The 24,381-nt window shown below is 68.3% G+C and overlaps 2 protein-coding genes across 3 annotated transcripts; both read left to right on the top strand.

Moving 5' to 3' along the window:
* The first annotated feature begins 556 nt into the window (after nucleotides 1-556).
* Nucleotides 557-12,108, top strand: CRTC2 (CREB regulated transcription coactivator 2). Of its 2 annotated transcripts, none has more exons than XM_074929264.1 (14): nucleotides 557-751; nucleotides 4,511-4,612; nucleotides 4,911-5,027; nucleotides 5,197-5,258; nucleotides 6,738-6,806; nucleotides 7,762-7,865; nucleotides 8,116-8,145; nucleotides 8,387-8,451; nucleotides 8,646-8,695; nucleotides 8,875-9,119; nucleotides 9,588-10,036; nucleotides 10,496-10,783; nucleotides 10,870-11,044; nucleotides 11,173-12,108. In XM_074929264.1, exons 1-14 carry the CDS (start codon nucleotides 575-577, stop codon nucleotides 11,379-11,381), a joined length of 2,142 nt encoding a protein of 713 aa, XP_074785365.1. In that variant the 5' UTR covers nucleotides 557-574; the 3' UTR covers nucleotides 11,382-12,108. The 2 variants fall into 2 exon arrangements, with proteins under 2 accessions (XP_074785365.1, XP_074785364.1); XM_074929263.1 differs by having other exon boundaries at nucleotides 4,911-5,029; nucleotides 5,199-5,258; nucleotides 8,372-8,451.
* Nucleotides 12,109-12,543: 435 nt separating this feature from the next.
* On the top strand, nucleotides 12,544-23,653 carry DENND4B (DENN domain containing 4B). Its single transcript, XM_074929105.1, has 27 exons — nucleotides 12,544-12,621; nucleotides 14,544-14,854; nucleotides 14,937-15,189; nucleotides 15,277-15,346; nucleotides 16,008-16,177; nucleotides 16,308-16,549; nucleotides 16,656-16,722; nucleotides 16,808-16,866; nucleotides 16,962-17,106; nucleotides 17,327-17,502; nucleotides 18,368-18,468; nucleotides 18,595-18,810; nucleotides 18,923-19,068; nucleotides 19,155-19,294; nucleotides 19,377-19,500; nucleotides 19,611-19,817; nucleotides 19,909-20,037; nucleotides 20,138-20,287; nucleotides 20,323-20,937; nucleotides 21,037-21,159; nucleotides 21,257-21,432; nucleotides 21,941-22,061; nucleotides 22,157-22,390; nucleotides 22,491-22,596; nucleotides 22,692-22,851; nucleotides 22,953-23,017; nucleotides 23,121-23,653. Exons 2-27 carry the CDS (start codon nucleotides 14,556-14,558, stop codon nucleotides 23,264-23,266), a joined length of 4,440 nt encoding a protein of 1,479 aa, XP_074785206.1. The 5' UTR covers nucleotides 12,544-12,621; nucleotides 14,544-14,555; the 3' UTR covers nucleotides 23,267-23,653.
* Nucleotides 23,654-24,381: the final 728 nt, after the last annotated feature.

Here is a 24,381-nt window from a genome sequence, read left to right as displayed (position 1 = left end):
AGTTGGGGGGGTTGTGTGACCCTGCTCTGACCCCCCCGGTATTTTTTCCCCCCCCAGCTCTAACCCTGTGCAGCATTAACCCCCCCCCCGCTGCCCCCCCTTCCCCTTACAGTGACACCCCCCCCCATTGCAGTGTGACCCCTCATTGCGGTGCCCCCCCCACATTGTGCTGCTGCTCCCCCCCCCATTGTGGTGCCCCCCCCCTTACGGTGTCTCCCCTCATTACGGTGCCCCCCCCCCCGCGGTGTTTCCCCATAGCACCGCCCCCGGGCCCCGCCCCTCTCCCCGCCCCTTCCCCGGGAGGAGGCCGGGCTGAGGCCGCGCGGTGCACGCCGGGATTTGTAGTCGGTCCCGCCCCACGGGGGCGCCCCCATGGAGGAAGAGGGGGGGAAAGAAGCCGGGGACTCCATTTCCCAGCGTCCCCTGCGGGCGCGCCGCGGGGGCTGATGGGAGTTGTAGTTCCCAGCGCCGCCGCGGCCCAGCGGCGCCGCCCGGCGCGCGGACTCCCCGCCCCAGCATCCCCCGCGCGGCGGCGGCGGCGGCGGCGGCGGCCGGAGCGGCCCGAGCAGGGAAGATGGCGGCGGCGGGCGCGGGGGCCGGGCCCGGGCCCGGGCCCGGTGCGGGTTCTTCAGCCGGTGCCGGCGCTTCCAACCCGCGGAAGTTCAGCGAGAAAATCGCGCTGCAGAAGCAGCGGCAGGCGGAGGAGACGGCGGCCTTCGAGGAGGTGATGATGGAGATCTGCTCCACCCGGGTGAGCAGCGCCGCCGCGGCCTCCCCCCGCCGGATGCGCGACGGGCCTGGGGGGGGGGGACACGGACGGACCGGGAGTTGTGAGGTGGGGGCTGAGGGGGGGCGGGGCTGTGGGGCAGCCGGGGGGGTCGTGAGGGTCTGGGCGGGCAGGGGGGTGGTGCTGGGGGCGGTGAGGCCCTGGGGGGGGCCGTTAGAGGGGGCCGGGGGCTGTGTGAGGGATGGGGGGCTCTGGGGGTGCGGGGGGGGGGGTGAGGGACTCGGCGTTCGGGGGGGGTTTCGTTGGGGCAGAAGGAGTGGGGGTAGCGGGGGGCTGGGGGCTCCGCTGTGCGGTGCAGGGCGGGGGGGGGGGGGGTCAGGGGGGGCAGAGGCAGTTGGGGGGGACCCAGGCGGGGGCCCCAAGGGGCCGGGGGGGGTTTGGGGGTGCAGAGGAGACGGCGCTGGATGGGGCATCACCCCGAGGCTTGGGGGTGGCTCTGCATTTGGGGTACTGGGGGGTGTGGGGAAGCCAGAAAGGGCTCCCCCCCCCGAGCAACTCTCCTTCTCCGGGTGCCCCCCCTGCACCGCGCTTCTCCTTCCCCTGGGTTTATTTTGATTTATTTGTTTGGCCGCGGGTTTCTCGGCGAAGCTTCGCACGTGGCTCACTCCGGCCCGGGGCCGCCGTACGTGGGTCCCCGGCGCTCGCCGGCCGCCTCCTCCTCCGCTTCCGAGCTCACGTCCCGGCGACCGGGTGGAAAAAGCCACTCGCCGCCCGCGGCACCACCCGCGGGTTCGCCGGGGCTCTGGCCGCGGGGGCGAGGAGGGGGATCCCCGTGCCCACGGCTCTGGGAATTTCACCGTGTCGCAGCCCCGGGTCGCTTCCGCCGGCTCATCCTCCAGCGGCCCCGGGGCTCAGGGAGCACCGGGGATCCTCGGGAGGGTTGGGTTGGTCTTGGAACCGAGCGGCGGATGCTTCATCCCTGGAGATGCTTAAATTTAGCTTGGCCGGAGCCTGAGAAAACGCAGCGTTGGGAGCGTGGGGGAGCGCGCCGGATCCGAGCTGGGAAAACTGCCCCGCTCGCAGCTTCTGGGGAAGGCGAATCCTCGTGCCCCGAAGCCTTTCAGAGGGAGCTGGGTGGCCGCTCTGGGGTGCTGGGGGGGTGAGAGCGGAGCGGGGAGGCCGGGAATGCCGCGCTGCGTCTCCAGGAGTGTGGTTTCTCGGGCAGGGGAAGCCGTCGAGAGGAGACGGTCGGCTCCGGTTTGTGTTTCGCTCTGTGCTGGCCCCGAGGAGTCGGCGGGGATTGCGCGGCCGGTTGCCAAGATCGGGGTTTGGCCACATTTCAGCTCCTGGAGAGGCGGGTTGTGCCAACCCCGGCGATGGGGCTCTGCCGTGCCGGCAGCCGCGGGGTCCGGCAGCCAGCGCCGTCCTTCCCCGGCGGAGGTACGGGCTGGGTGGGCAAGGGGAGAGGAGCGTGGAGTCCAGGGAGCCAGAGATGCGGCGAGAAGGCTCTTCCAGGTGGCAGGACCCGCTGCTGGGGGGGCTCGTGTGTCACCCTGCGCTTGGGGTCAGCAGGGCTGGGAGAGAAGAGGGGAGCAAAATCCATCAGACCTGTAAAAAAAGGGGGGGTTTGGGTCGGAGAGCCTCGCTGGCACCCCGGGTCTGGCGAGGCAGCGGTGACCTGACATCCACGGAGCCGAGGCCGCCGCAGGGAGGGTGACAGGGGCAGCGTCCCGCAGGCCCCGTGTGTCTCTCCCCGCCGAGCTGGGAGCAGCCCCGAGCCCGGCAGGCAGGTTGGGGACATCTCTCCGGAGGTTTTGTCCCCTCTCTCGGTGGGATGGCAGGCGGGAGCCGCGTCCTGCGCATCGCCGGTGAGTTTGGGAGTGGGCTGGAGCTTCCCGCAGCGTGTTTGCTCAGTAAACAGCTGGTTAATGTGCAGCGAAGCCTGGGGGGGGGGACAGGCGGCAGGACTGTCCTCCCCGCTAATCCCTGCCCTGGGATGCTTCCTCCGGGGAGTTTGTTCCCCACGGTGGGACCGGCAGGCCCGGGGAGGTGCAGAACGTGCACAGCCTGGGACAGGAGCTGGTTCTGAGAGGGTTCAGGCCCGCAGGTTCCCTCCGTTTTGTTGCCCCCAGGGCTACAGGCAGGGAGCTGGCGGTGGCCGTCGTGCCGGCAGCTGGTGCCTGACGCGGGGGCCTCCGTTTTGTGGCTCCTCGCTGGGGGAGAGGGGGCTGCTGCCCAGCTCTGGGGTGCCCCGCTCCCGCCGTGGGGGTGTTAACAGCCCCTCAGGCTTTGCTTTGCTTTTCCTGGAGTTTTTTCTGGCCTCTTCCAAGCTGCTGCCTGATTTCGGCCTCGTCTGGCTCCGTCGGCTCCCGCAGGGACCCTGGCTCGGAGAACAGAGCAGGATCCCAAGACCTTAAGCCCCAGTGCAACTCCTCGCACTAATCCTGCAGTGCCAGCACAGCCAGCTGTTGACTAAATCTCCTGGGTTTTGGGTTGGGTTTTTTTTGTTGGTTTTTTTTTTTTCCCCCTGGATCTGGATTTTGCTGGTCTTAAGCTTGGGAATTTGCTGTCGCAGGTTTCCCGGTTGCAGCCCGTTTCCGAGCTGCTTTTTGTGCTTCATCTTCTCTTTCTCTGGGGTTTGTCCAGGACTGACGAGCGAGCGCTGGTGCTGGCTGGTGCGTGGGGCTGCTCGGGGACCCCCTGGGGTCTAAAGGAAAGGTGCATTCATGCGCGTTTGGCCTCGGCGCTGTGGGTTGGGAGTGGGGGAACCTTTCTTCTCCGGTGGCATGCCGGCGGGAGGGAGCGGGACATCCCCTGGGGCCGGAGGGGGTGCTGGGGTGGCAGAGCGCCTTCCTGCTGCTGTTGCGATGAAAGAAACTCACGGTGAGTCAAATCCTGCCCAGTTTGGCTGCGGGAAGGCTCCTGCCTGTGGGGCTGGGGCAGAAAGGGGCTTTTGGGGCCAGCTCGGTGCCGGTGCTGCCCCGGAACCCCGGCTCTCCTCTGCTGTGGGCTTTTCCGCCGCCGCCGAGCGCTGGGGGTGGATGCCCAGACCCGGTTATCTCCCGCCCGTGGTTTGCTGTGACTCCTTCCCTTGGCCTTGAGCAGCGCCGGGAGCCGGCGTGGGGCCGGGCCGAGCAGGCAGCCCTTCCCATCACCCTGCCCGAGCCCCGGCTCCAGGCTGGGATCTCTCCGGGTTTTGGGGCTGCGGCACCGCCGACATGGCCACGACCGCCTTTAGTGCGGGTGAGGGGCTCGCTGGAAAACCCAGCACCTCCAGCTCGGAGGGGGTGAGCTGCTGTGCTGACCGCCGGTGCCCGGGGAGCCTCTCGGGTGGGCACAGAGGTTTTGGGGGGCAGCAGGGCAGGGCTCAGCCTCAGCTCCAGGGCTGTGGGTGCTGCAGCCCACGGGAGAGATGTGGCTTTCCCCCTGCTGGGCTGCCAAACCCAGCCGGGGCTCAGCATCCTTCCTGCACCAGGGCATCCACGGAGGGAGGAAAGTCCCTTGCGGGGCCTCCTCCACGCTCGGTGGCTTTGAAGCCAAGGGCTACCGTGCCCCTTGAGCCCTCCTGGTGTGGTTTCTGAGGCCGGCCGGGTCCGCCAGGCCTCGCTCGGGGGCCACCTCCTCCCGTGGGACACCCCAGCGTGGGGCTCGGCTGCAGGAGGGAGAGCGCATGGGGCTGTTTTGGGTGTAACGGGGCAGTTTGGAGGAGCCCCAGCACCCCGGGGTTCCTGCTGGCCCCCCGCCTCTGACCTGCCCTCCCTTCCCCTCCCTCCCCTGGCCCAGCTGCAGGCGCAGAAGCTGAGGCTGGCGCACAGCCGGGGACCCTACTACAGCGGCTCCCTGCCCAACGTCAACCAGATCGGCAGCGGAGTCTCCGACTTCCAGGTGGGCACAAACACCCTCTCAGCCGGCCTCGGGGGGGTGTCTAGGGCAGGGGGGGGTGGTTGCCCCCCATGGCACAGCAGCTGCCGCCCTTGGGGCAGGGGGATCAGGAGCGGTGTCAGGACTCGGGGAGGAAGACGAAGCTGTGGGGGACAGATGGGGACCAGGGAATGTTCTCCTCTAATCCCCAGCTCCATCACCCCGGCAGCGTGAGGGGGGCTGATCTGGAGACCCCCTCCCTTCCCTCGCAGACGGGCGGTGGGCTCACCGCTCCCCCCCCTCCGCTCTCTCCTCCCCGCAGGGCCCTTTGCACTCGCCGCTGGACTCCACGCGCAGCACCCGGCACCACGGCCTGGTGGAGCGAGTGCAGCGGGACCCGCGCCGGATGATGTCCCCCCTCCGCCGCTACGTCCGACAGATATCCTTTATCCCGCCCCCTCCTGCCCCCTCCCGGGGCACGGGCAGCCTTTGCTCCCGTTGCTGGGGCGATCCCAGCACTCCCAGTGCTCATCTCTTTGGGATTAACGAGCATCAGCCACACGGGGTGACCCCTCGCTCTTCCGTTTGGCCCTTAACGTGCCTCCCACATCGACAGCTCTCCCTACGGACCCACCTACCTGTCGCCCCCCCCCGAGCCCAGCTGGAGGAGGTAAGGCCCCACATTTTCTTGGATCCCAGCACTTCTTTTTCCAGCTCGTGTCTGCGGGCTCGCTGTGAGCACCGGGAGGTTTGGAAACGGGCAGGCTGGCCGCAGCCCGGCGCGGGACAGTCCCCGGGCAGCCCCTCCCAGGAGGATTTACGTGGCTTCCCTTAGCAATCTGTGGGGGACAAACCAGACTTGGGGGGACAGAGAGATGCTGGGAGGTCTCCCCGCTCTCTGATTTCGGGTGCTGCCCGCACCGTCCCCCAAAAGGGGAATTTTGAAGGAGGAATGATTTCTTCATGCCCAAAAGAGCCGGCTCCGGGGCAGCACCCACCTGCCGCGGCAGCGGGAAGAGGGTTCCTGCCCGAGGTGAATCACCGGGCGGCCGAGCCCCTGCGTGCTCCGGCCCTTGGCCCCGGGGGCAGGCGAGGACGGGGCTGGCTGGCCAAGCCCGAGCACGCCCCGAGCGTCGGCTCCATCCCACCGAGGTCCCGGTGAGCTGCGGCTCCGCGCAGGAGCCGCTCGGGCTCGGCTCAGCCCTGTCAGAGGTCGCTCAGGCCTCCTGGGCTTTACTTTCAAGGCTGCCCTTGCTCCGAAGTGCTGTGCTCAGCACTTGCCCGGCCTGAAGACTGTTCTTGCCAGGCGACTCGCTGCCGATGCTCCTGCCGGGTCCGTGCCTCGGCGCCCGGTGCCCTGGATTGTGCCGCGTGGCGCCGGGGTTCTGCCGGAGGTTCACGTTGGATCTTTGTCCCTCACGATGGGCCTCGGTCTCGTCCCCTCATGGTCTTCTCTCATCCCACCACGTCCAAGCCCAGCCGTCGCGTGCCCTCTGCCATCCTCCCTCACCTCCCCTTGGCTTTTTTTTTTTTTTTTTTCCCCCAAAAAAACGTTGTGTCAAACCCTCCCCGTCAGTCACTCGCAACGAGCACGGAGCCACGGCCGCCTGCCCGCCCTGCAGGACGTGGGGCTCCGAGGAGCCGCCCCCGGGAGCATCTCGCTGCAAATCCCGCTGCAAATTCCTCCCCCCAGGCTCGGGGGGGACTTTCACCCATCTTCCAGCCAGCTGCCTTCGCTTGGCTCTCGCTCGTCATGCTTCCCTGGGTGCTGCTGGCGGGGAGGGGGGTCTCTGCCCTGTGGTTCCTGTGGTCTGGGGACCCCCCAGCCTTGCCCCAGAGACCCCCCCCGGTACTCCCCCAGCCCTCACAGCACTGACTTTGGCTGCGCTCTGCACGGGCCGGTGGTTTTGGGGTCCCCGAGGCCGAGCCGCCCGGTGCCACGGTGTGTGGGGTGAAGGCGAGGAAGAGGGGGAGGATGTCACAGATCAGCCCCGACCCAGTGCTGAGGGGCGTTTCCCCCCCCCTAAAAGCAAGCTGCCTGCCTCCTGCTGCCCCCTCCCCACTGCCAACCCTCCCTCCCATGGGTCAGGGCCACCCTGTGCCCCCCTCCCTTGCCCCCCAAGTAACTCTGTTATTTTTCCTTACAAAGGACCATGCCCTGGGGTAACTTTCCTATGGAGAAAGGACATTTATTTAGGCTGCCGTCGGCTCTCAACAGGTGAATGATTTTTTTGATAACGTTTTCTCTCTCTCCCTGTCCCTAAGCCAGGTCCAGCCCTTCCCCAGGACCCCTAGGGTGGGCACAGACCTGGTTGTAGCAACTCCAGTCCCGCAGGAGAAGGAAAGGGGGCTCCAGGCTGAAAGGGGGGACCCCCAGGGTGGAGGTGGCCTTGGGGAGGTGGTCCCGCTCGGAGCTCCCCAAAGCTGCTTCTGCCAACCCCAGAGAATTGGGGCTTTGGGGTTCTCCCCCTCCCCGGGCTGGCCCGCAGCGGGGTGACTCGGGGCTCCGTCTCCCGTGGGCCGTGTGGGCAGCACCACCGGCCTCTCCCGGGGCTCGGTGCCGGCAGCGGGGCCCTGGCCGTGCCGCGGGCGGGCGCCCATGGCTCCCCGGCTGGGCCCCGCGCGGGAGGGGGCAGCGTCCCATGGGCCGGGGGGGGGGGGGAGCTTCCTGCCTCCCAGCTGCGCCGCAGCTGAACAATATCCCCCTTGTGCGGTCCCAGGACGCGTCATTAGCTCGGGCGGCCTTTTCCCAGCCCCTCCCCGCGCTCCTCTGCCTCAGACCAACTAATTGGGAACACAATGGGTGTAATATCCCGGGGTCTGCTGCCCCCCAGCCCCTCCAGGGCCCCCGGGGGAGACAAAGGGTCCCCGGGGGAGCCCGTTTTTTCCCGTGATGGGGGCAGCAAGAGCTCCGGGGCCTTCGCTGCGGTGGCAGAGCTGTTCCTCAGAGGAGACGGGGGCCGGAGCGACCCCCAGTGTGTCTGGAAGTGCTGGCAGAGGGACACACCCCCCCAGCCGTGTTCTCCTTCCCTTTCTTCCCCTTTTTTGTGCTCTTGCCCACCCTCCCAGGGCCGGGGCTGGCTCTGGGGGGCTGTAAACGGGGTTGGGGTGGGGGGGTAGGGGGTGGTGAGGGCCAAGCCCCAGCCCGTCTAACGATCACCTTCCCCAATTAGAACAAATTCCGACTCGGCGCTTCACACGAGCGTGATGAACCCCAACCCCCAGGACGCCTACCTGGGCCCCTCGCAGGGCGCCCCGCCGCCCGGCCGCCGCAGCGGTGAGTGTCCCCCCTCCCTCGACACCCCACTTTCCCCAGCGGAACCCCGATGACCCCCCCACCTCCACCCAGGACCTCCAGGCCCCTTCCACCCCTCAAGGACTCTGCGGCGGAGGGGACGGTGTGGAGCCCTGTCCCTCCACAGCGGGGTCACGCAGCAGCCCCCCTCCCTCAACTTCCCACCCTCGTGCTGGCTGATGTCCCCCACGTCCCCGTGTGCTGCCACTAACGGTCACCTCCTCTCTTGCAGGTTTTCTGGACGGGGACACAGACAGTAAAGGTGAGTGCCTGCTCGTGCCCGGCAGCGTGGCACCGAGCCCGCCACGGAACCGTGTGTGTCTGTGTCCCCCACTAAAGATCCGGGGATGTGGGGGGCCGTTCCCGGGGACCCCTCTGCGGCGGGTGGGTCTGCAACACCCCACTCACAACCGGTCTTTGCCCCCGGGGTGGCTGCGAGTGGGCTGTGCCCCTCTCCCCACGCTGATCCTCTGCTCCACCCTCGCCAGTGTTTCTTTTTCAAGTGCCTCCCATCGAAGAGACCTTCGACGACAACAAGCACTCGCTGAAGCCCTGGGACACCAAGAAGGTGGGTACGGACGGAGGAAGGACCTCCAGGAAGTCCCCCCTGTGTCCCCCCTGCCCCGTGCTGCCTGCTTCCTGCCCGCGGGGCCTTGCGACACCGGGCTGGCTCTGCCTCCTTCCTGCCCTCGCGCCCGGGCTTGCGGGGAGCGCGGGTTGGGCATCTCGCCCTCGCTTCACTCCTCCTCTTGGATTTCGCAGCTCTCGTCGTCCTCGGCCCGGCCGCGCTCCTGCGAAGTCCCTGGGATCCAGTAAGTCCTGGGCAGGGCGGGGGGACACCGTGGGGCAGCCTGAGCCCAAAAAGGGGCTGGAGCTGAGGGGGCCGGGGCTGCTGGGGAGGGGGATGCAGGAGGAGGCAGCAGCATCCCACACTGAGCGTGTCTCTCTCCTTTTTTTTTTTTTTTTTTTTTTTTTTTTTTAATCCCCTCAGCATATTTCCGTCCCCGGATCAGCCTGCCAACGTCCCCCTCATCCCCTCAGCCCTCAACACGGGCGGTTCCCTTCCCGACCTCACCAACCTGCACTTCCCCTCCCCGCTGCCCACCCCTCTCGACCCGGACGAGACCCCCTACCCCAGCCTGAGCGGGGGCAACAGCACCAGCAACCTGGCCAACACCATGACGCACCTGGGCATCAGCAGCAGCATGGGCCTGGCGACGGGCTACGACTCGCCAGGTGAGCGCTGGCCCCACCGAGACACCCGGGGAGCCGAGAGACAGGCCCCTGCAGCCAGGAGCCCCCCCCCAGCCGGTGCTCGGCGGGGCCGGGGGAAATGGGAACCCCCCCGGCCACCATCCCAGAGCCACCAGTGGCCGAGATCGGCCCCTCCAGGCCTGGGACGGAGCCGTCGCAGCCTGGGAGCGGGGTGGGGGGGTCCTGCAGGGAGCCCCCCCTGCTCCTGCCTCCGCTCCCCGCACCGGAGCACCCTGCGCCGCCCGTCCCGTTCCCGCGGGGGGTGTGTGTGTGTGTGTGCGTGTTTGTTTTTGTCTCTTGTCTCCATCGTTCTGGTCGCCTCCGTCACCTTCCATCCCACCCGGGGGCAGACGGGGAGCCCCAGCCTGGCCCAGCCCGGGGAGGAGAACCTGGGGCGCGGGGCGTTTCCGTGGGGTAACGGTGGTGTCTCTTCTTTTTTTATCCCCACAGGACTTACCTCACCTATGCAGAGCTCCCTGAGTAACCCGTCCCTGCAGTCCTCGCTTAGCAATCCCAACCTCCAGGCCTCCCTGCGCAGCCCCTCGCTCCAGTCCTCCCTCAGCAACCCCTCACTCCAATCTTCCCAAAGCAGTTCCTCCATCCCTTCCTCGCTCTCCAACCAGTCCCTGCCTTCCTCCCTCTCCTCCTCGCTCAGCAACCCCTCCCTCCCCACGTCCCCCCGCAGCCAGCCCATCCAGTCTTCCCCCAGCAACCCCAGCTTGCCCTCCGGCTTGAGCGGCTCTTCCTACGCCCCCATGGTGCAGGCGGCCATAAACACCTCGCCCCGCCGACGGGTCCCGCTCAGCCCCCTCACCCTCCCAATGGGTGGCGACTCCAGAAGGCAGCACCCCAAACAGTTCTCACCAACAATGTCACCCACATTGTCCTCCATCACCCAGGTATGCATGGTCCATCGCCCAGCGCCGGCCCCGCGCCGTGCGCTCGCCTCCGTCTCCTCCTCCCTCCGCTTCTCTCTCGTGTCTCGTTTTCCATCCTCATCTCAGCCACGTGCCACGGAAGCCTCTTGCCTCCCCCCTCCAAAACTCCAGGCCCAGCCCACGGACCCCTCCCCGTTGGGGAAGGGAGCTCCGTGCGCTCGGGAGGGGGGGGACACGGGACGGTGGCGGGGACACACACACACACACATCCCAGCTGGGATCAGCCCCCAGCGGGTGCTGGGCGCAGGGTTTCGGTGCCGGGTGCTGCTGAGGGGGTTAAAATCTGGGGATTTCCCAAATTCGGGCACTGAGCAGAGGGGCCAGATCCTGACAGGCACCGAGGTGGGTACAGATTGACACCCCCCACCCTCTTTTTTTTTTTTTTTGTTTTTTTGTTTTTTGTCTCCGCTCTCTCCCCAGGGGGTACCCCTAGACACCAGCAAGCTGCCGGCCGACCAGCGGCTCCCGCCGTACTCCTACAGCCAGCCCGGCCTGCTCCTGCAATCCCAGCCGAGCCAGAAAGCCCTGCACCAGCCCCTGCAGTCCCCCCCGCAGCCGCCGTTGCCCCCCGCCCCGCCGACGCGGCCCCCGGTGCCACCGAGCGGGGCCACGCACCGCCCCTACGCCCCCCAGTACCAGCCTAACGCCTCCCTGCAGCAGCAGCAGCAGCAGCTGGGGCAGCCCCTGAGCGACTTCGGCTTGGGCAGCGTGAGTGTGCCGGGGGGGGGGACACAGGGATGGGGAGGACACGCACAGGAGGGATATTTGTCCCCAAACCCACCTTTTCCCCACAGTTCGAGCAGTTTGGGATGGGGGAAAGCCCCACCGGGAACAGCGGCGGTTTCCCCGAGGAGCTGGGGGGGCTGAGTTACCCCCCCACCGAGGGCACCTACGACCCCCACGTCCTCAACCGGCAAAATCTGAGCAACTGCAGCCGCCACGGCCCCATCCCCAACATCATCCTCACGGGTGGGTGCGCAGGGGGGGCACCGGCAGCCCCCCGCCGCCGCTGCGCGGGACGTCACCCCCGGGACGGGACGGGGGTTTAGTTTGTTTATTTATTTATTATTATTTTTTTTTAATTCCCCTCCCCACAGGGGATTCTCCCCCCGGCATCTCCAAGGAGATCGCCACGGCGCTGGCCGGCGTCCCCGGCTTCGAGGTGGACGCGGCAGCTTTGGGCTTGGAGGAGGATTTAAAAATCGAACCCCTCACCCTGGACGGACTCAACATGCTGAGTGACCCCTACGCGCTGCTCACCGACCCGGCCGTCGAGGACTCCTTCCGCACCGACCGCCTGCAGTGAGGGGGGGGCTCTGCCAGCACCCCCGCCCGCCCGCGGACCCTCGCCCCCCACCTCTGACCCCTCCCCGAGTCCACTTCGCCCCCCACCACCACTTTTTTTTTTTTTTTTTTTCTCCCACTTTTTCTGGTTAAAGGGTGGGGCCGCCGCTGGCTCCCTCTGTCAGGGGACGCTGGAGCCGGTGGGAAGAAGAGAGGGGGGGGGACACACACACACACGTGAGCCAGGCGCTCTCCATCCAGCCCCACGGCACCCCCAAACCCCGGTGGAGAGGGGGGGGCTCCCGTGCTCCCCCACCCCGGGGGTGGCTGTACATAACCCTGTAGGTAGAACCCCCGGGGGGGGTGGGGGTGTGTGTGTGTGGGTGGTGGTGTAGGGGGGGCCGCTTCTATTTTTATTTTATTTTGTTTTTTCTGGCTAATCATCATGTTTAAGGAGAAATCCCACTCCCCCCAGCACCCAGCTGTGCCCCATATGTACCCCCCAGCCCCCCCCAACTTTACCCAGCTGCCGGGGACCCCCACGGGATGTGTAGAAAGCACTTGTAACTTTGCCCCCTACACCCCCCCCCCCTTCCTCCCCATCAAAATACCCCCGGGGGAGCGTGTGGGGGCCTCGTCCGCGGGTGGGGGGAACCTGGGGCCCCAGGACCCGCGTTCCCCCCTACCCAGGAGGGAGCCAGAGTGATTTATTATTATTATTATTTTTTAAAATATATTATATGTTAATTAAATGCCCCCTGTGACAGCGTGTGGCTGATTTCATGGCGGGGGGGGGGGGGGGCACATACACACATACCTGGGTGAGGCTTGGGGGGGACCCCCTGAGCCTGTGGGCTCCCCCGGGGGGATTTAGGGAGCACAGGGTGGGGTTCAGCTGCTCCAGTGCCCCCCCCCCCCCCCGCTCTGCCAGGCCCTTTGGTCTGGGGTCCTTTATTGGGGGGGGGGGGGGGTGTAGGGTGGGTAATGGGGTCCCCGCAGTGTCTGGGGGTGCTCGGGGGGGCCGTGGGGAGCTTGGGAGGTTCCTTGAAGCTCTTGAGGGTGTTGGGGAGGGGGCTGGTAGCGCTTTTGGGGGTGGGGGGGGTCGGGGAGATCCGAGGTTTGGGGGGGGGGGACGGGACGGACCCCCATGGGGTGCAGAGTCCTCCCGGCCGCCAGGGGTCGCTGTCGGCGGCGGCGGGGCCGGGCGGGCGCGCGGTAGCGGCCCGGTGGAGCCCAGCGGCGCGGCCCGGCCCGGCCCGCAGGTACCGGCCGGGGGGGGGGTGAGGCCGGGGGCTGCTCGGGCCCGGCCGGGGCCGGGGGGGGGGCGGTGGAGCTGGTTGTAGGGCCTGTGGGGGGCGGCTGTAGGGCCTGGGCCGGCTCTAGGGCCTGTGGGGCCGGGCCTGTGGGCAGGGTGTGTAGGGCCGGGTATGGGGTGTGTAAGGCCCCTGTAGGGTGTATAGGGCCGGGTATGGGGTGCGTGGGGCACATGTAGGGTGTATAGGGTCGGGTGTAGGGTGTGTAGGGCCCCTGTGGGGTGTATAGGGCCGGGTATGGGGTGTGTAGGGCCCCTGTAGGGTGTATAGGGCCGGGTATGGGGTGCGTGGGGCACATATAGGGTGTATAGGGTCGGGTGTAGGGTGTGTAGGGCCCCTGTGGGGTGTATAGGGCCGGGTATGGGGTGTGTAGGGCCCATATAGGGTGTGTAGGGCCCGTGTAGGGTGTATAGGGCCGGGTGTAGGGTGTAGGGCTGGCGGTGCAGTCTCTAGGGCCGGCTCTAGGGTCTGTGGGGCCACCTCGTGTCCAGGGTGCACTGGGCCAGCTGGGGGGGGGGCAGGTGCCCAGGCTGACACCCCCATTTCCACCCCAGCCTTTGCAGCCCGAGGTGGGGGGTCTGTGGGGTGCAGGGAGCCGTGGGGCAGGGGCTGCTGCCTGGGGACCCCCCCCTGGTGCTCCCCTGCCTTTGGGGCAGGGCCGTGGGGCAGGGCTGCCCCACAGCCAGCGGCCCTAGGGATGGGGCCAGGGCAGGAGCAGGGGGGGGGGTGTGTGGGTGTCCCCCCACAGTCGCCGCTTCCCCTTTGGCAGCTCCACGGTGGGGCCAGTTCCTGCCCCCCCCCGCCCCGGGTAAACCCTGCCTCTTCCATGCTGGGGGTCACTGGGGTGGGTGTGGGGACACGAGGGCGGGTCAGGGGACCTGTCCTCTGGGACCCTGCTGGGAGCACTCACGGGGGGGTGTGGGGGAGCACAGGCTGGCTCTGGGGACCCCCCCTCACTGGTTTCTCCCCCCCCCGCGCCGAGAGGGGTGGCAGGAAGCTACATCGGGGCTGCGTCTTGGCCGTTGTCACGTGGCGCTGGGCTAAAAATACCCCGGAGTGGCCACTGGTGGGGCTGGGGGGGTCCCGGGGTCCCCGGCTGGGGGACGGGGACAGCTCCAGCCTCTGCTGGCACAGGACCAGTGGGGTGTAAACCCCCCACCCCCCAAGATCAGGGTGACTCCTCCGCGGTGTCACTGCTTGGGGTCTCCGTGTTGGGCGTTTGGGACCGTTTTGCCCCCCTGCCCCCTAAGGTGGGGCTGGGGCAGAGCCGGCCGTGGCACCCCGATACCCCACAGAGCGGGGTGACAGCCGGGGGGGGGGGTGTGACGTGGGTGTTGGCGGCCTCGTCACCCGCTTCCTTCCCCTTTCTGCCTTGCGCAGCTCTCGGCGGCCTCCGCGGACCCCTCCTGCGGTGCCCGGGCAAGCTGGGGGTGCTGGGGACAGGGCGGGGGGGGGCACAGGAGGCGGGGAGCGGGGCTGCCTGCGGGCCAGGGGTGCAGCCACCGCGATGGAGGGGGGGGCACGGCCCGCGCTGCAGGGTGGGGGGTCCTGTCTCAGAGGTGCTGCCCAAGGGGGTGTCCCCCTGCAGCCGCCGTGCTCGGGCTGGGGGTGCTGTTCCTTGCTGCCCCCCCCCCGCCGTGGGGGTCCCCATCACTCGCCCTGCGCTTCGCGGTGTGACCGGAAGCCTCCTCCCTTCCCGTCCCCGGCGCTTTCGCCCCGTCAGCTCGGCCGTGGGGCACCCCCCGGTGCCAGCCCGCCAGCGCCGAGGAGCTTTCCCCGCTCGCGGGGACGGGTGGGCTCACAGGGTAGAGTTAGGGGGGGCCACCCATCACACCGTGTGTGTCCCCCCCCCGCCAACAACCCCTCTGCAGATGCCGTGAGCCATGTCGGACGAGAAGCCCCCGCAGCTGGTGGATTATTTCGTGGTGGCCGGGCTGACGGAGAGCTCGCGGCCGCTGGAGGAGGAGGCCCAGCAGCACCGCCCGGCTCGGCCCAGCGAGCCCATCACCGACGTGGCCGTCATCATCCGCTCCCAGGGCGAGGAGGTGCCCCACGGCTTCACCTGCATCGAGACCACCACCTCGGGCCACCCCGTTGACCTCAACGCCGGGCTGCTCAACAACCCCCAGATGTTTATATGCTACAAGCGGGGCCGGGACAAGCCCCCCCTCATCGAACTGGGGTGAGTGGTGGGGAGCGGGGATGTACCGGGGAGGGCGACGAGTTCCTCAGGGGTCCCCCTGACCCCTCCTCTCCCCCCCCAGGGTGCACTACGAGGGCAAAGACCGCCCGAAGCCGGGCTATAAGATCCTGGACACGACTCCCTACAGCCGCTCGGCCAATCTGAATTCGGGGGGGCCGGGACACCAACGCACCTTCCTGACATACCGGCGGGCGGCCGAGCCCCACGGCCACAACACTTTGGGGGTCACTGACATCTGCCTCATCATCCCCAGCAAGGGCGAGAGCACCCCCCACACCTTCTGCCGGGTGGACAAGAACCTCAACACCAGCATGGTGGGTCCTGGGGTGTCCCCCCCCACCTTCTCGCTGCTGCCGTGAGGCCTGTGCTGACCGCCCCCCCTCTCTGCTCTCTCCTTGCAGTGGGGCCCTGCGCTGTTCCTCTGCTACAAGATCGCCATGGCCAAGGCCAACACGCTGGTCTATGAAGCAGGTGGGGTCTGTCGTGGCCATTTTGGGGCGGGGGGGGCTGTCAACCTGCTGGGGGTCGCCTTGGCAGGCTGCTGGGTACCCGCCTTCCCCCTCCTTGGCTGGATGGTGGGAACAGAGTCACAGAATCCAGAGTCATTCCGGTTGGAAAAGCCCCTCGGGATCAGCGAGTCCAACCCTCAGCCCGACTCTACAAAGTTCTCCCCTACCCCACATCCCCCCACAGCTCATCCCAACGGCCCTGAAACCCCCCCAGGGATGGGGACTCCCCCCCTCCGCTCTCTGACCACTCTTTGGTGAAACATTTTCTCCTCCTGCCCAGCCTGACCCTCCCCTGGGGCAGTTTCCAGCCGTTCCCTCTTGTCCTGTCCCTGATCCCCTGGGAGCAGAGCCCAGCCCCAGCCTCTCTGCAATGTCCCGTCAGGAGCTGCAGAGAGGGATGAGGGCTCCCCTCAGCCTCCTCCTCCTCACACTGAACACTCCCAGCTCCTGCCCTGCCTCCTCACAGGATTGATTCTCCAGCCCTTCCCCAGCCTCGTCGCCCTCCTCTGCCCTCGCTCCGGCCCCTCCAGATCTCTCTGGGATTGAGGTGCCCAAACCTGGACACAATTTGATAAAAAATCCTAAAAAATGATAAGGTGACGCTTGTCTGTCTGTCCGCCCAGGGCTGCTGGGGCGTTACCCCGAGCAGGACAGCGAGTCCTTCCCCCTGCCCGAATCGGTGCCCGTTTTCTGCTTGCCCATGGGGGCCACCATCGAGAGCTGGCCGGCCGACACCAAGTACCCGCTGCCCGTCTTCTCCACCTTCGTGCTGACCGGCGCCTCGGGTGACAAGGCAGGATGGCACGGGGCGGGGCGGGGTGGGGGAGAACTCGGGGTTTGTTTTTTCTTTTTTGGAGAAGTGGGGAGGGTGGAGAAATGACGTGGAGAGTTGAGGGGGGGATCCCGCCTTGCTCCCCACGCAGGTGTACGGGGCGGCCATCCAGTTCCACGAGGCGTTTCCGCGGGAGCGGCTCTCGGAGAAGCAGAGCCTGCGCCTGGGGCTGCTGAGCGTGGTGGACCGACGGCCCGTGCCCGGGCGCTCGCTCCAGACCCGCAAGAGCATCTGTGTCCTCTCCCACTGGCCTTTCTTCGACGTCTTCCGCAAGTTCCTCATGTTTATCTACCGCTACTCCATCTCGGGGCCCCACGTGCTGCCCCTCGAGACGTGAGCGCCGGGCGAGGGGAGGTTTGGGGGGCGTGGGAGGGGGAGTTGTAAAGAGGGGGGTGGCCCCTGCCACGTCCCCCCCACCGACGGGCCCCTCTGCCTGCAGGCACATCTCGCACTTCATGCACAACGTCCCCTTCCCGTCCCCGCAGCGGCCGCGCATCCTGGTCCAGGTGAGTCACTGTGGGGGTGTGTGTGGCCCCACTTCTCCGTTGTCTCCCCCCCCCCCGAGCCCACCGTGTCCCCGTGTCCCCTCAGATGTCCCCGTATGACAACCTGCTGCTGTGCCGGCCCGTGTCCTCCCCGCTGCCGCTCAGGTAGGGCCCTGCCGCGGGGGTGCTGGGTGTTGGTGGGGTCACGGGAAGGGGACGTGGGGCGGCCGAGTGACAACCGCCCCCCCCGTGCCCCGCAGCGGCGCCAGCTTCCTGACGCTGCTGCAGAACCTGGGCCCTGACAACGCGGTGGCACTGCTGGTGGCCGTGCTGACCGAGCAGAAGCTGCTCATCCACTCCCTGCGCCCCGACGTCCTGACCAGCGTGGGCGAAGCTTTGGTGGCGGTGAGTGCTGGCCGGGGGGCCACGGCGGCGGGGAGGGGAGAGGGGGGGGGACACGCACAGCGCTGAGGGGATCCGGTGGGGTTGAGAACGGTCAGCGGGAGGCGAATGGTTGGACTGGATGATCTTCAAGGTCTTTTCCAACCCGGATGATTCTGTGATTCTTTCTGTGACGCTGGAGACCCCCGGCCCGCGGCGCTGACCGCCCTTGTCCTGTCCCCAGATGATCTTCCCCCTGCGCTGGCAGTGCCCCTACATCCCGCTGTGCCCGCTGGCGCTGGCTGACGTGCTGTGTGCCCCCGTGCCCTTCATTGTAGGCATCCACTCCAGCTACTTCGACCTCTACGAGCCCCCCCGGGATGTCATCTTCGTCGATCTGGACACCAACACCATCTTCCAGTGAGTGGGCCCCCCCCCCCCCCGATTACAAGCGTGGTGAGGAGTGGCTGGAGAGCTGCCAGTCAGAGAGGGGCCTGAGGGCATTGATTGACAGCTGGATGAACAGGAGCCAGCAGGGTGCCCAGGGGGCCAGGAAGGCCAATGGCATCCTGGCTTGTGTCAGCACTGGCGTGGCCAGCAGGGACAGGGAAGGGATCTGAGCCCTGGAGAGGCCGCCCCTTGATGAGTGGGTTTAATTTTGGGGGCCCCTCACCCCAAAAAGGCCATTGAATGACTCGAGCGTGGCCAGAGAAGGGCAACGGAGCTGGGGCAGGGTCTGGAGCACAGGTCTGCTGGGGAGCGGCTGGGGGAACTGGGGGGGTTCAGTCTGGAGAAGAGGAGGCTGAGGGGAGACCTCCTGGCCCTCTGCAACTCCCTGCCAGGAGGGGGCAGAGAGGGGGGGTGAGTCTCTGGAGCCAAGGCCCCAGCGCCAGGCCCCGAGGGAATGGCCTCAAGCTGCCCAGGGCAGGGTCAGGCTGGCTCTGAGGAAGGATTTCTGTGCAGAAGGGGCTGTTGGGCGTTGGAATGGGCTGCCCAGGGCAGGGGGGAGTCCCCGGGATCCCTGGGGGCGTTGAAGAGTCGGGCTGAGCCAGCGCTGAGGGATCTGGGGGAGATGGGAAGGGTCAGGGGGAGGGTCATGGTGGCACTGGAGGAGCTTCAGGGGCTTTTCCAGCTCAAACGATTCTGTGATTCTTGGCCGTGGTGCTGGACGGTGAGAGGCCGGGGGGGGGCAGGGTGGGAGGTGTGTGGTGCTGCCTGGAGGGATTCCAGGGCGGGGGGTGGGGGTCCACCAGCCGCTCGTCCCTCTGTGCGTGTCCCCCCCCAGGAGCGAGGAACGCAAGCTGCTGTCCCCCCGCTCGCTGCCGCGCCGGCCCTGCAAGGTGCTGCTGGCCTCGCTGCACAGCCTGTCCCAGCAGCTGGATGAGAGTGAGTGCGGGTTCAGGGGTGGCGGGGGGGGGACACACACACACACAGCCCCCACAGCGCACCACGCGCACCCTCCTCCCATTTTTATTTGATTTTTTTTTTTTAAATATTTTGACGTTTTGGCAGTGTACAGCGGGCCGGGCGAGGAGGCGTCGCTGGAGCTGCTGCTGAGCGACGCGGAGGCGGCGCGGGGCCGGCGGGCGCAGCTGGAGCTGGAGGCGCGGGCGGCGTTCCTGCGGTTCATGGCCTGCGCCCTGCGGGGGTACCGCTCCTTCCTGCGCCCCATCGCCCCCGCGCCCGCCCCCCCCGGCCGCGACGCCGGCAGCCTCTTCGCTTTGCAGGGTGAGCACCGGGGAAAAGGGGGCTCAAAGGGGGGGTGTGTGTTGGGCGGGGGGGGGTCAACTGGATTTAATCAACCCGCCCTCCTCCCCTTTCCTCTCCCCGGCCCCCGCAGGGTTCCTCAAGTCCCGGGAGCGGGCGTACCACCGCTTCTACGGGCAGCTGCTGCGCACGCAGCTCTTCACCCAGTTCATCGAGGACTGTTCCTTCGCCAGCGACCGAGACCCCTGCCTCGAGTTTTTTGACACCTGCGTGGATAAGGTGGGTCCCTCCGGCTCCGCGCTGCAGCCCTGCGTGTCCCCCTCCCTCGCCAGCCCCCTCCGGTGACACCCCGAGTCCCTCCGCAGGTGCAGGCGGAGCTGGAGAAGCCGGAGGACACCCCCTTAATGGAGCTGGATGACCCGCGGGGGGGTGAACACACCGTCTTTATCACCCCCCCTGAGCAGCCGGCGGGTCCCGACGGCGCTGAGCTGCCTGCGCGGTACCGGTGAGCCCTTCTCCAAGCCCCCCCCCCAGCCCCGTTACCCTCCCGGCTCCCCCCAGCTCAGCCTCTTCTCCCCACCCCCCAGCTACGACGGGTTCCCCACCCTGCGCCCCGAACTCCTGGAGCCCCCCCGGGACCCGTTGGTGGCCCAGCTGTGCCAGGCCAGGAGCAGCGCCCCGAGCAGCCCGGCCCCACGCAGGACCAAGCAGGTGAGTGTGACCAACGGTGTGACGAGTTGGCCAGGCCTCAGCGGGGACGGCAAGGGGCGCAGGACGCCGGCTGCTCCCCAGCTCCCTCCTCTTCCTCCCCTCATCCCCAGGAGATGAAGGTGGCCCAGCGCGTGGCCCAGAAGTACTCCTCGGTGCCCGACATGTGGGCCAAGTGCCTGCTGGGACACTGCTACGGGCTCTGGTTCCTCTACTTGCCCACCCACGTCCGCGCTGCCCCCGCCAAGCTGCGGGCGCTCCAGCTGGCCTACGAGGTCCTGCGCAAGATGGAGGCTCACAAAGTGGTGCTGCCGGACGAGGTAGGAGGCATTTGGGGCAGGGGGGGCTCGCCTTGGGGTGTGGGGGGACACCCCAGCCGTCCCCGATCACCCACGGTTGCCTCCCCCCCAGGTCTGCTACCGCATCCTGATGCAGCTCTGCGGGCAGTACGGGGAGCCGGTGCTCTCGGTGCGGGTCCTGCTGGAGATGAAACGCGCCGGCATCGTGCCCAACACCATCACCTACGGCTACTACAACAAGGTGAGGGGGGGGACACGCACGTGGAGGGGTTGGGGGGGGTCAGGGAGGTCCCCGCTGGCACCTGTGTCATTCTCCTCGCCCCCCTTTCTCCTCCTGCCAGGCGGTGCTGGAGAGCAAATGGCCGGCGGGCACCCAGGGCGGGCGCCTGCGCTGGGCCAAGCTCCGCAACGTGGTGCTGGGGGCCGCCCAGTTCCGGCAGCCCCTGCGGCAGCGGGAACGCCGGGCCGCCGCCGCCGCCCCCCCAGGTAGCGCGGGATGGGAGAACGGGGGGGCTGGGGGGCGGAGGGGGCCGTTGTCACCCCGCTGACAGCCCCTTCGTCCTGTCCCGCAGGCGGCCGAGCCCCCCCGGTGCCCCGTCCCGGCCTGCAGCGTCAGACCACCTGGGCCGGGCGCAGCCTGCGGGACCCCCCCCCAGCCCCCCGGCTGGTGAAGAGCGGCAGCCTCAGCTTCCCCGGCAGCACCCACGGTGAGGGGGACCAGGGGGGACCAGGGGAGCCCCTGATTCCCCGGCCCCCCCTTCTTCCCGCAGCCCTGGACCCCCTGCCCCCCCGGCTGCGGGGTCCCCCCGGCTCCGCCGACGGGAGCCTCTCGGACATCAGCTTTGCCACGGACGAGAGCGACCGGGCGGACGAGGGGCCGGCAACGGGTGCCGGGGGGCTAGCGGGGGGCACGCCGCGGCGGGGGCTGGCCGCCAAGCTACAGCAGCTGCTGTCCCCGGGCAAACGGCCCCCGCTCCGGCCGGCCGCCAGCACCGAGCTCCCCGCCGCCCCCCGTGACCCCGCCGCCGCCTGCCCCCCGCGCCGGGGCTCCGAGCAGCGGGACGGGGAACCCCCCCCACGCCGCAGCCCCGTCGAGACCCTGCTGCGCCCACGGGAGCGCCCCGAATCCACCGCTTCTGAGGTAGCCGGCTTCTCCCCGGGGAGGGGGGGCGCTGTGTCTGTCTGTCTGTCCGTCCTCACTGACTGGGTGTCCGTGTGTGTCCCCCCCCCGCCACCCCAGAGCTCCGTCTCGCTGGGCAGCGAGTTGGACCTGTCGGACACGTCGGTGGGCAGCGCCGGCATCGCCAAAGGCACCGAGCCGGCGGCTGACGGGGCGACCGGGCAGGAGCCGCCCGCCGTGGAGGTGAGTCGTGGCACGGGGGGGGTGTGTTTGTGTGTTTGGGGGGTGGGATCCCATCCTGCTGCGTCTCCGCCGCGGGGGCTGAGGGTGCTGCCGCCAGGTCCTGCTGTCCAGCTGCTCGCGGTGCCAGGGCTGCGGCGCGCTGGTGTACGACGAGGAGGTGATGGCCGGCTGGACCTCGGACGACTCCAACCTCAACACCACCTGCCCCTTCTGCGCCCGCTCCTTCGTCCCCTTCCTCAGCATCGAGATCCAGGACTTCCAGCTGCCCCCCAGGTGCGACTGCCTCCCCTGACCCCCACCCCGGCCCTGGCGGAACCCCACGCGCTTCTGTGTCCCCCGAACTTTGGGAGAAACCCTCATGTCCCCCATCCTCCTTGGTGCCCCCCTCTTTGCTGCCCACCCGTGTCCCCCCGCGTCCTTTCCTCCTCAGGAGGAAGACCACAAGGTCCCTCATCCTCCCTGGTGTCCCCAGCACCCCACTTTGCCGCCCACTCATGTCCCCTCATCCTCCCTGGTGTCCCCAGCACCCCACTTTGCCACCCACCCGTGTCCCCCATCCCTCTGTCCTCTGGAGGAAAACCCCAATGTCCCTCTTTGCTGCCCACGCTCTTCCCCAAATTTCCACAATCTGGGAAAAACCCCAGCGTCCCACATCCACCCAGGTGTCCCCAATGTCCCCCAAACCCCCTCTTTGCCATCCACCGTTTTCCTCCACCCTTCCATTCTCGGGGCACACCCCAGTGCCCCCCTGTGCCCGTAACCCCCCCGTTTCTCCGCGCAGCGCTGCCGAGGACGGCTCCCTCCCTCCTCCCGCCGCGCAGGGCCCGGTGCTCAGCGACCGCCACCGCTGCTTGGCCCTGGACGAGGCCGAACCGGAGCTTTGCAACGGCTGCCCGGACGCGGCGGTACGGTACCGGGCACGGCGAGGGGTGACAGCCATCCCCGGGGCGGGGGCAGCGTGTCCCAGCTCTGTGTGTGTGTCCCTTTTCACCCACAGGTCCCACGGCGGTCGGAGCGGGTGGCTTTCGCCTACTTGAGCCCGTTGGTGCTGCGGAAAGAGCTGGAAAGTTTGGTGGAGAACGAAGGCGGCGAGTTCCTGGCGCAGCCGGAGCTGGTGGACAGTCACCCCATCATCTACTGGAACCTCGTCTGGTATTTCCAGCGCCTGGGGCTGCCCAGCAACCTCCCCCGCCTGCTCCTCGGCTCCCAGCACGTCACCCCCACCCCGCCGGTAAGGCTGGGGAGCCGGCGTGGGGGGGGGAGCCTTAGCGTGGGGTTTTGTGAGAGAGGGGGGGGGCCGCCAGCCCCGTGCCCACCTGCCTGTCCCGCAGACGCAGCCCCCCGACTCCCCCTGCGTGCGCGTGCGGCTGCTCTGGGACGTCCTGACCCCCGAACCCGACAGCTGCCCCCCACTTTACGTCCTCTGGCGGCTTCACAGTGAGTCGGGGGGCGGTGGGGAGGGGGGAGCGGCGGCGGCGGGGCGGCGCTGACCCCCCCACTTTCCGCTCTCTCTCTGTGTGTCCCCCCCTCAGGTAACGTCCCCACCCGGCTGCGGTCCTGGCGGCCCCACGGCCACCCCTTCTCGCTGGCCTTCCTGGAGGCCGTGCTGAGCCACGTGGGGCTGAGCGAGGTGCACAAAGCCATCGCCCTCTTCCTCGAGACGGCCCCGGGGGGACCCCGACACCTGCAGAGGTACCGCTGACCCCCCCCCCCGCACCCCCCCACCTCAGCACCGAGCCGGTGCGTGTGTGTGTGTCCCACTTCCACCATTTTTCACCGCTCTTCCTCCCCAGGAGCATCTACCGGGAAATCCTCTTCCTCACGCTGGCAGCGCTGGGCAGGGACCACATGGACATCGGTATGGGGGGGCTCAGGGAGCAGATGGGGGGGGACTGGGGGGGCTCCCCCAAGCGACGCTGATGACCGCTCTGTGTCTGTGTGTCCCCCCCCTCGCCTTGCAGCCGCCTTTGACAAGAAGTACAAGTCGGCTTACAACAAGCTGGCGGGGAGCCTGGGCAAGGAGGAGCTGCGGCGGCGGCGGGCGCAGCCCCCCAGCTCCAAAGCCATCGACTGCCGCAAGAGCTTCGGGGCCACCCTCGAGTGCTAGAGGTGGCCCCCCCAGCCCCCCCCCCCAGCCCTGAGTCAGGGCTGGGGGGGGGGGGGGTGTCCCAGGCCAAATCCCTTCCACTCCCCAGCCCTAAGGGCGAGGGGGGGGAACGCCCCTGCCACAGCTCCTGCCTCACAAAGGGTTTTATATGTCAGTGTTAATATATTTTTATTTATTTATTCCCCCCCCCCCTCTTCCCAGCACACCCCCCCCCTGTTGTTTGTGCTGGGTGGGCACCAGGACGGGCTCTGTGCATCCCCCCCCCCCCACTGTGTCCCCAGTCCCCCATCCCCACCTGCCCATGCCCAGGGGGGTTTGGGGGGGTTATTGGGGAGGGGGGGGGGGGGCAGGTTTGGGGATTACCCCCCCCCCCTCCCAGTTCCTCCCACTGTGCAATAGGAGCCCCCCACCCTGGGGGTCTGTAAATAAAAGCCGCTGCAGTATTTTCCCTGCTGCGTCCCCGGGCACCTTCTTGGGGGACATCGAAGGGGAGCGGGACCCCCCCTCGCGGGGACACCCCCCCCCCGCCTCCCTCCCACCATAGAGAGGGGGGCGCTGAGGTGCCAGAGCGTTGGCCTGCAGCCACGGCAGCCATCTTGGGGCCTGGCAGAGGCCTGGGGCCGGTGCGAGGCCTCCTCAGCGCCGAGGCCCTGCCCGCTGCCGCCGACCCCGGGGCGGGGAGTGTGCGGGGGGGGGGGGGGGGGCTGTGGGGGGGGGAAGGAGAAACACGCGGCCTTGCCCGGTACCGGCGCCCGCCCCCCGCGGCGTCGCGCCGGGCCACGTGCACCCTGGTCCCGGTCGCCACGTGGGCCGGCGCGGGGCGGGTACGGCGGCCGCTTTGGGCCTAAATTCCCCCGCGAGCGGCGCGGGGCGGGAGGGGGGGGGGAGTGTGGAGGGGGGGTGGGGGGGGGCGCTTTTTTTTTTTTTTTTTTTTTTTTTTGCCCGCCGACACCGCGCGCGGCCGGCGGTTACCCGGATGTCCAGGCTCGCGGACCCATTAAAGGCGCCCCGCGGGGAAGCTCGCCGCCTTTCTATTGGTGGAGCCTCTCGCCAATCTTCGCTCCCGCCCGCCAAACAGAAACGGGAGGCGGGCCCGGCGACGAGGCCTACCGATT

This window comes from Athene noctua, chromosome 29 (assembly GCF_965140245.1).
Source record: "Athene noctua chromosome 29, bAthNoc1.hap1.1, whole genome shotgun sequence".
Lineage (NCBI taxonomy): Eukaryota > Metazoa > Chordata > Aves > Strigiformes > Strigidae > Athene > Athene noctua.
This window is presented reverse-complemented; position numbering and strand designations above follow the sequence as displayed.

Bases quoted from the DNA above. Each gene is read 5' to 3' on its own strand.
- CRTC2 (XM_074929263.1), top strand. From the start codon at position 575: ATGGCGGCGGCGGGCGCGGGGGCCGGGCCCGGGCCCGGGCCCGGTGCG. The intron at 10,784-10,869 runs GTGAGTGTGCCG...TTTTCCCCACAG, and splicing joins GCGACTTCGGCTTGGGCAGC to TTCGAGCAGTTTGGGATGGG. The intron at 11,045-11,172 runs GTGGGTGCGCAG...CCCTCCCCACAG, and splicing joins CCCCAACATCATCCTCACGG to GGGATTCTCCCCCCGGCATC.
- DENND4B (XM_074929105.1), top strand. From the start codon at position 14,556: ATGTCGGACGAGAAGCCCCCGCAGCTGGTGGATTATTTCGTGGTGGCC. The intron at 20,288-20,322 runs GCGGGATGGGAG...TGGGGGGCGGAG, and splicing joins CCGCCGCCCCCCCAGGTAGC to GGGGCCGTTGTCACCCCGCT. The intron at 21,160-21,256 runs GTGAGTCGTGGC...TGCTGCCGCCAG, and splicing joins AGGAGCCGCCCGCCGTGGAG to GTCCTGCTGTCCAGCTGCTC.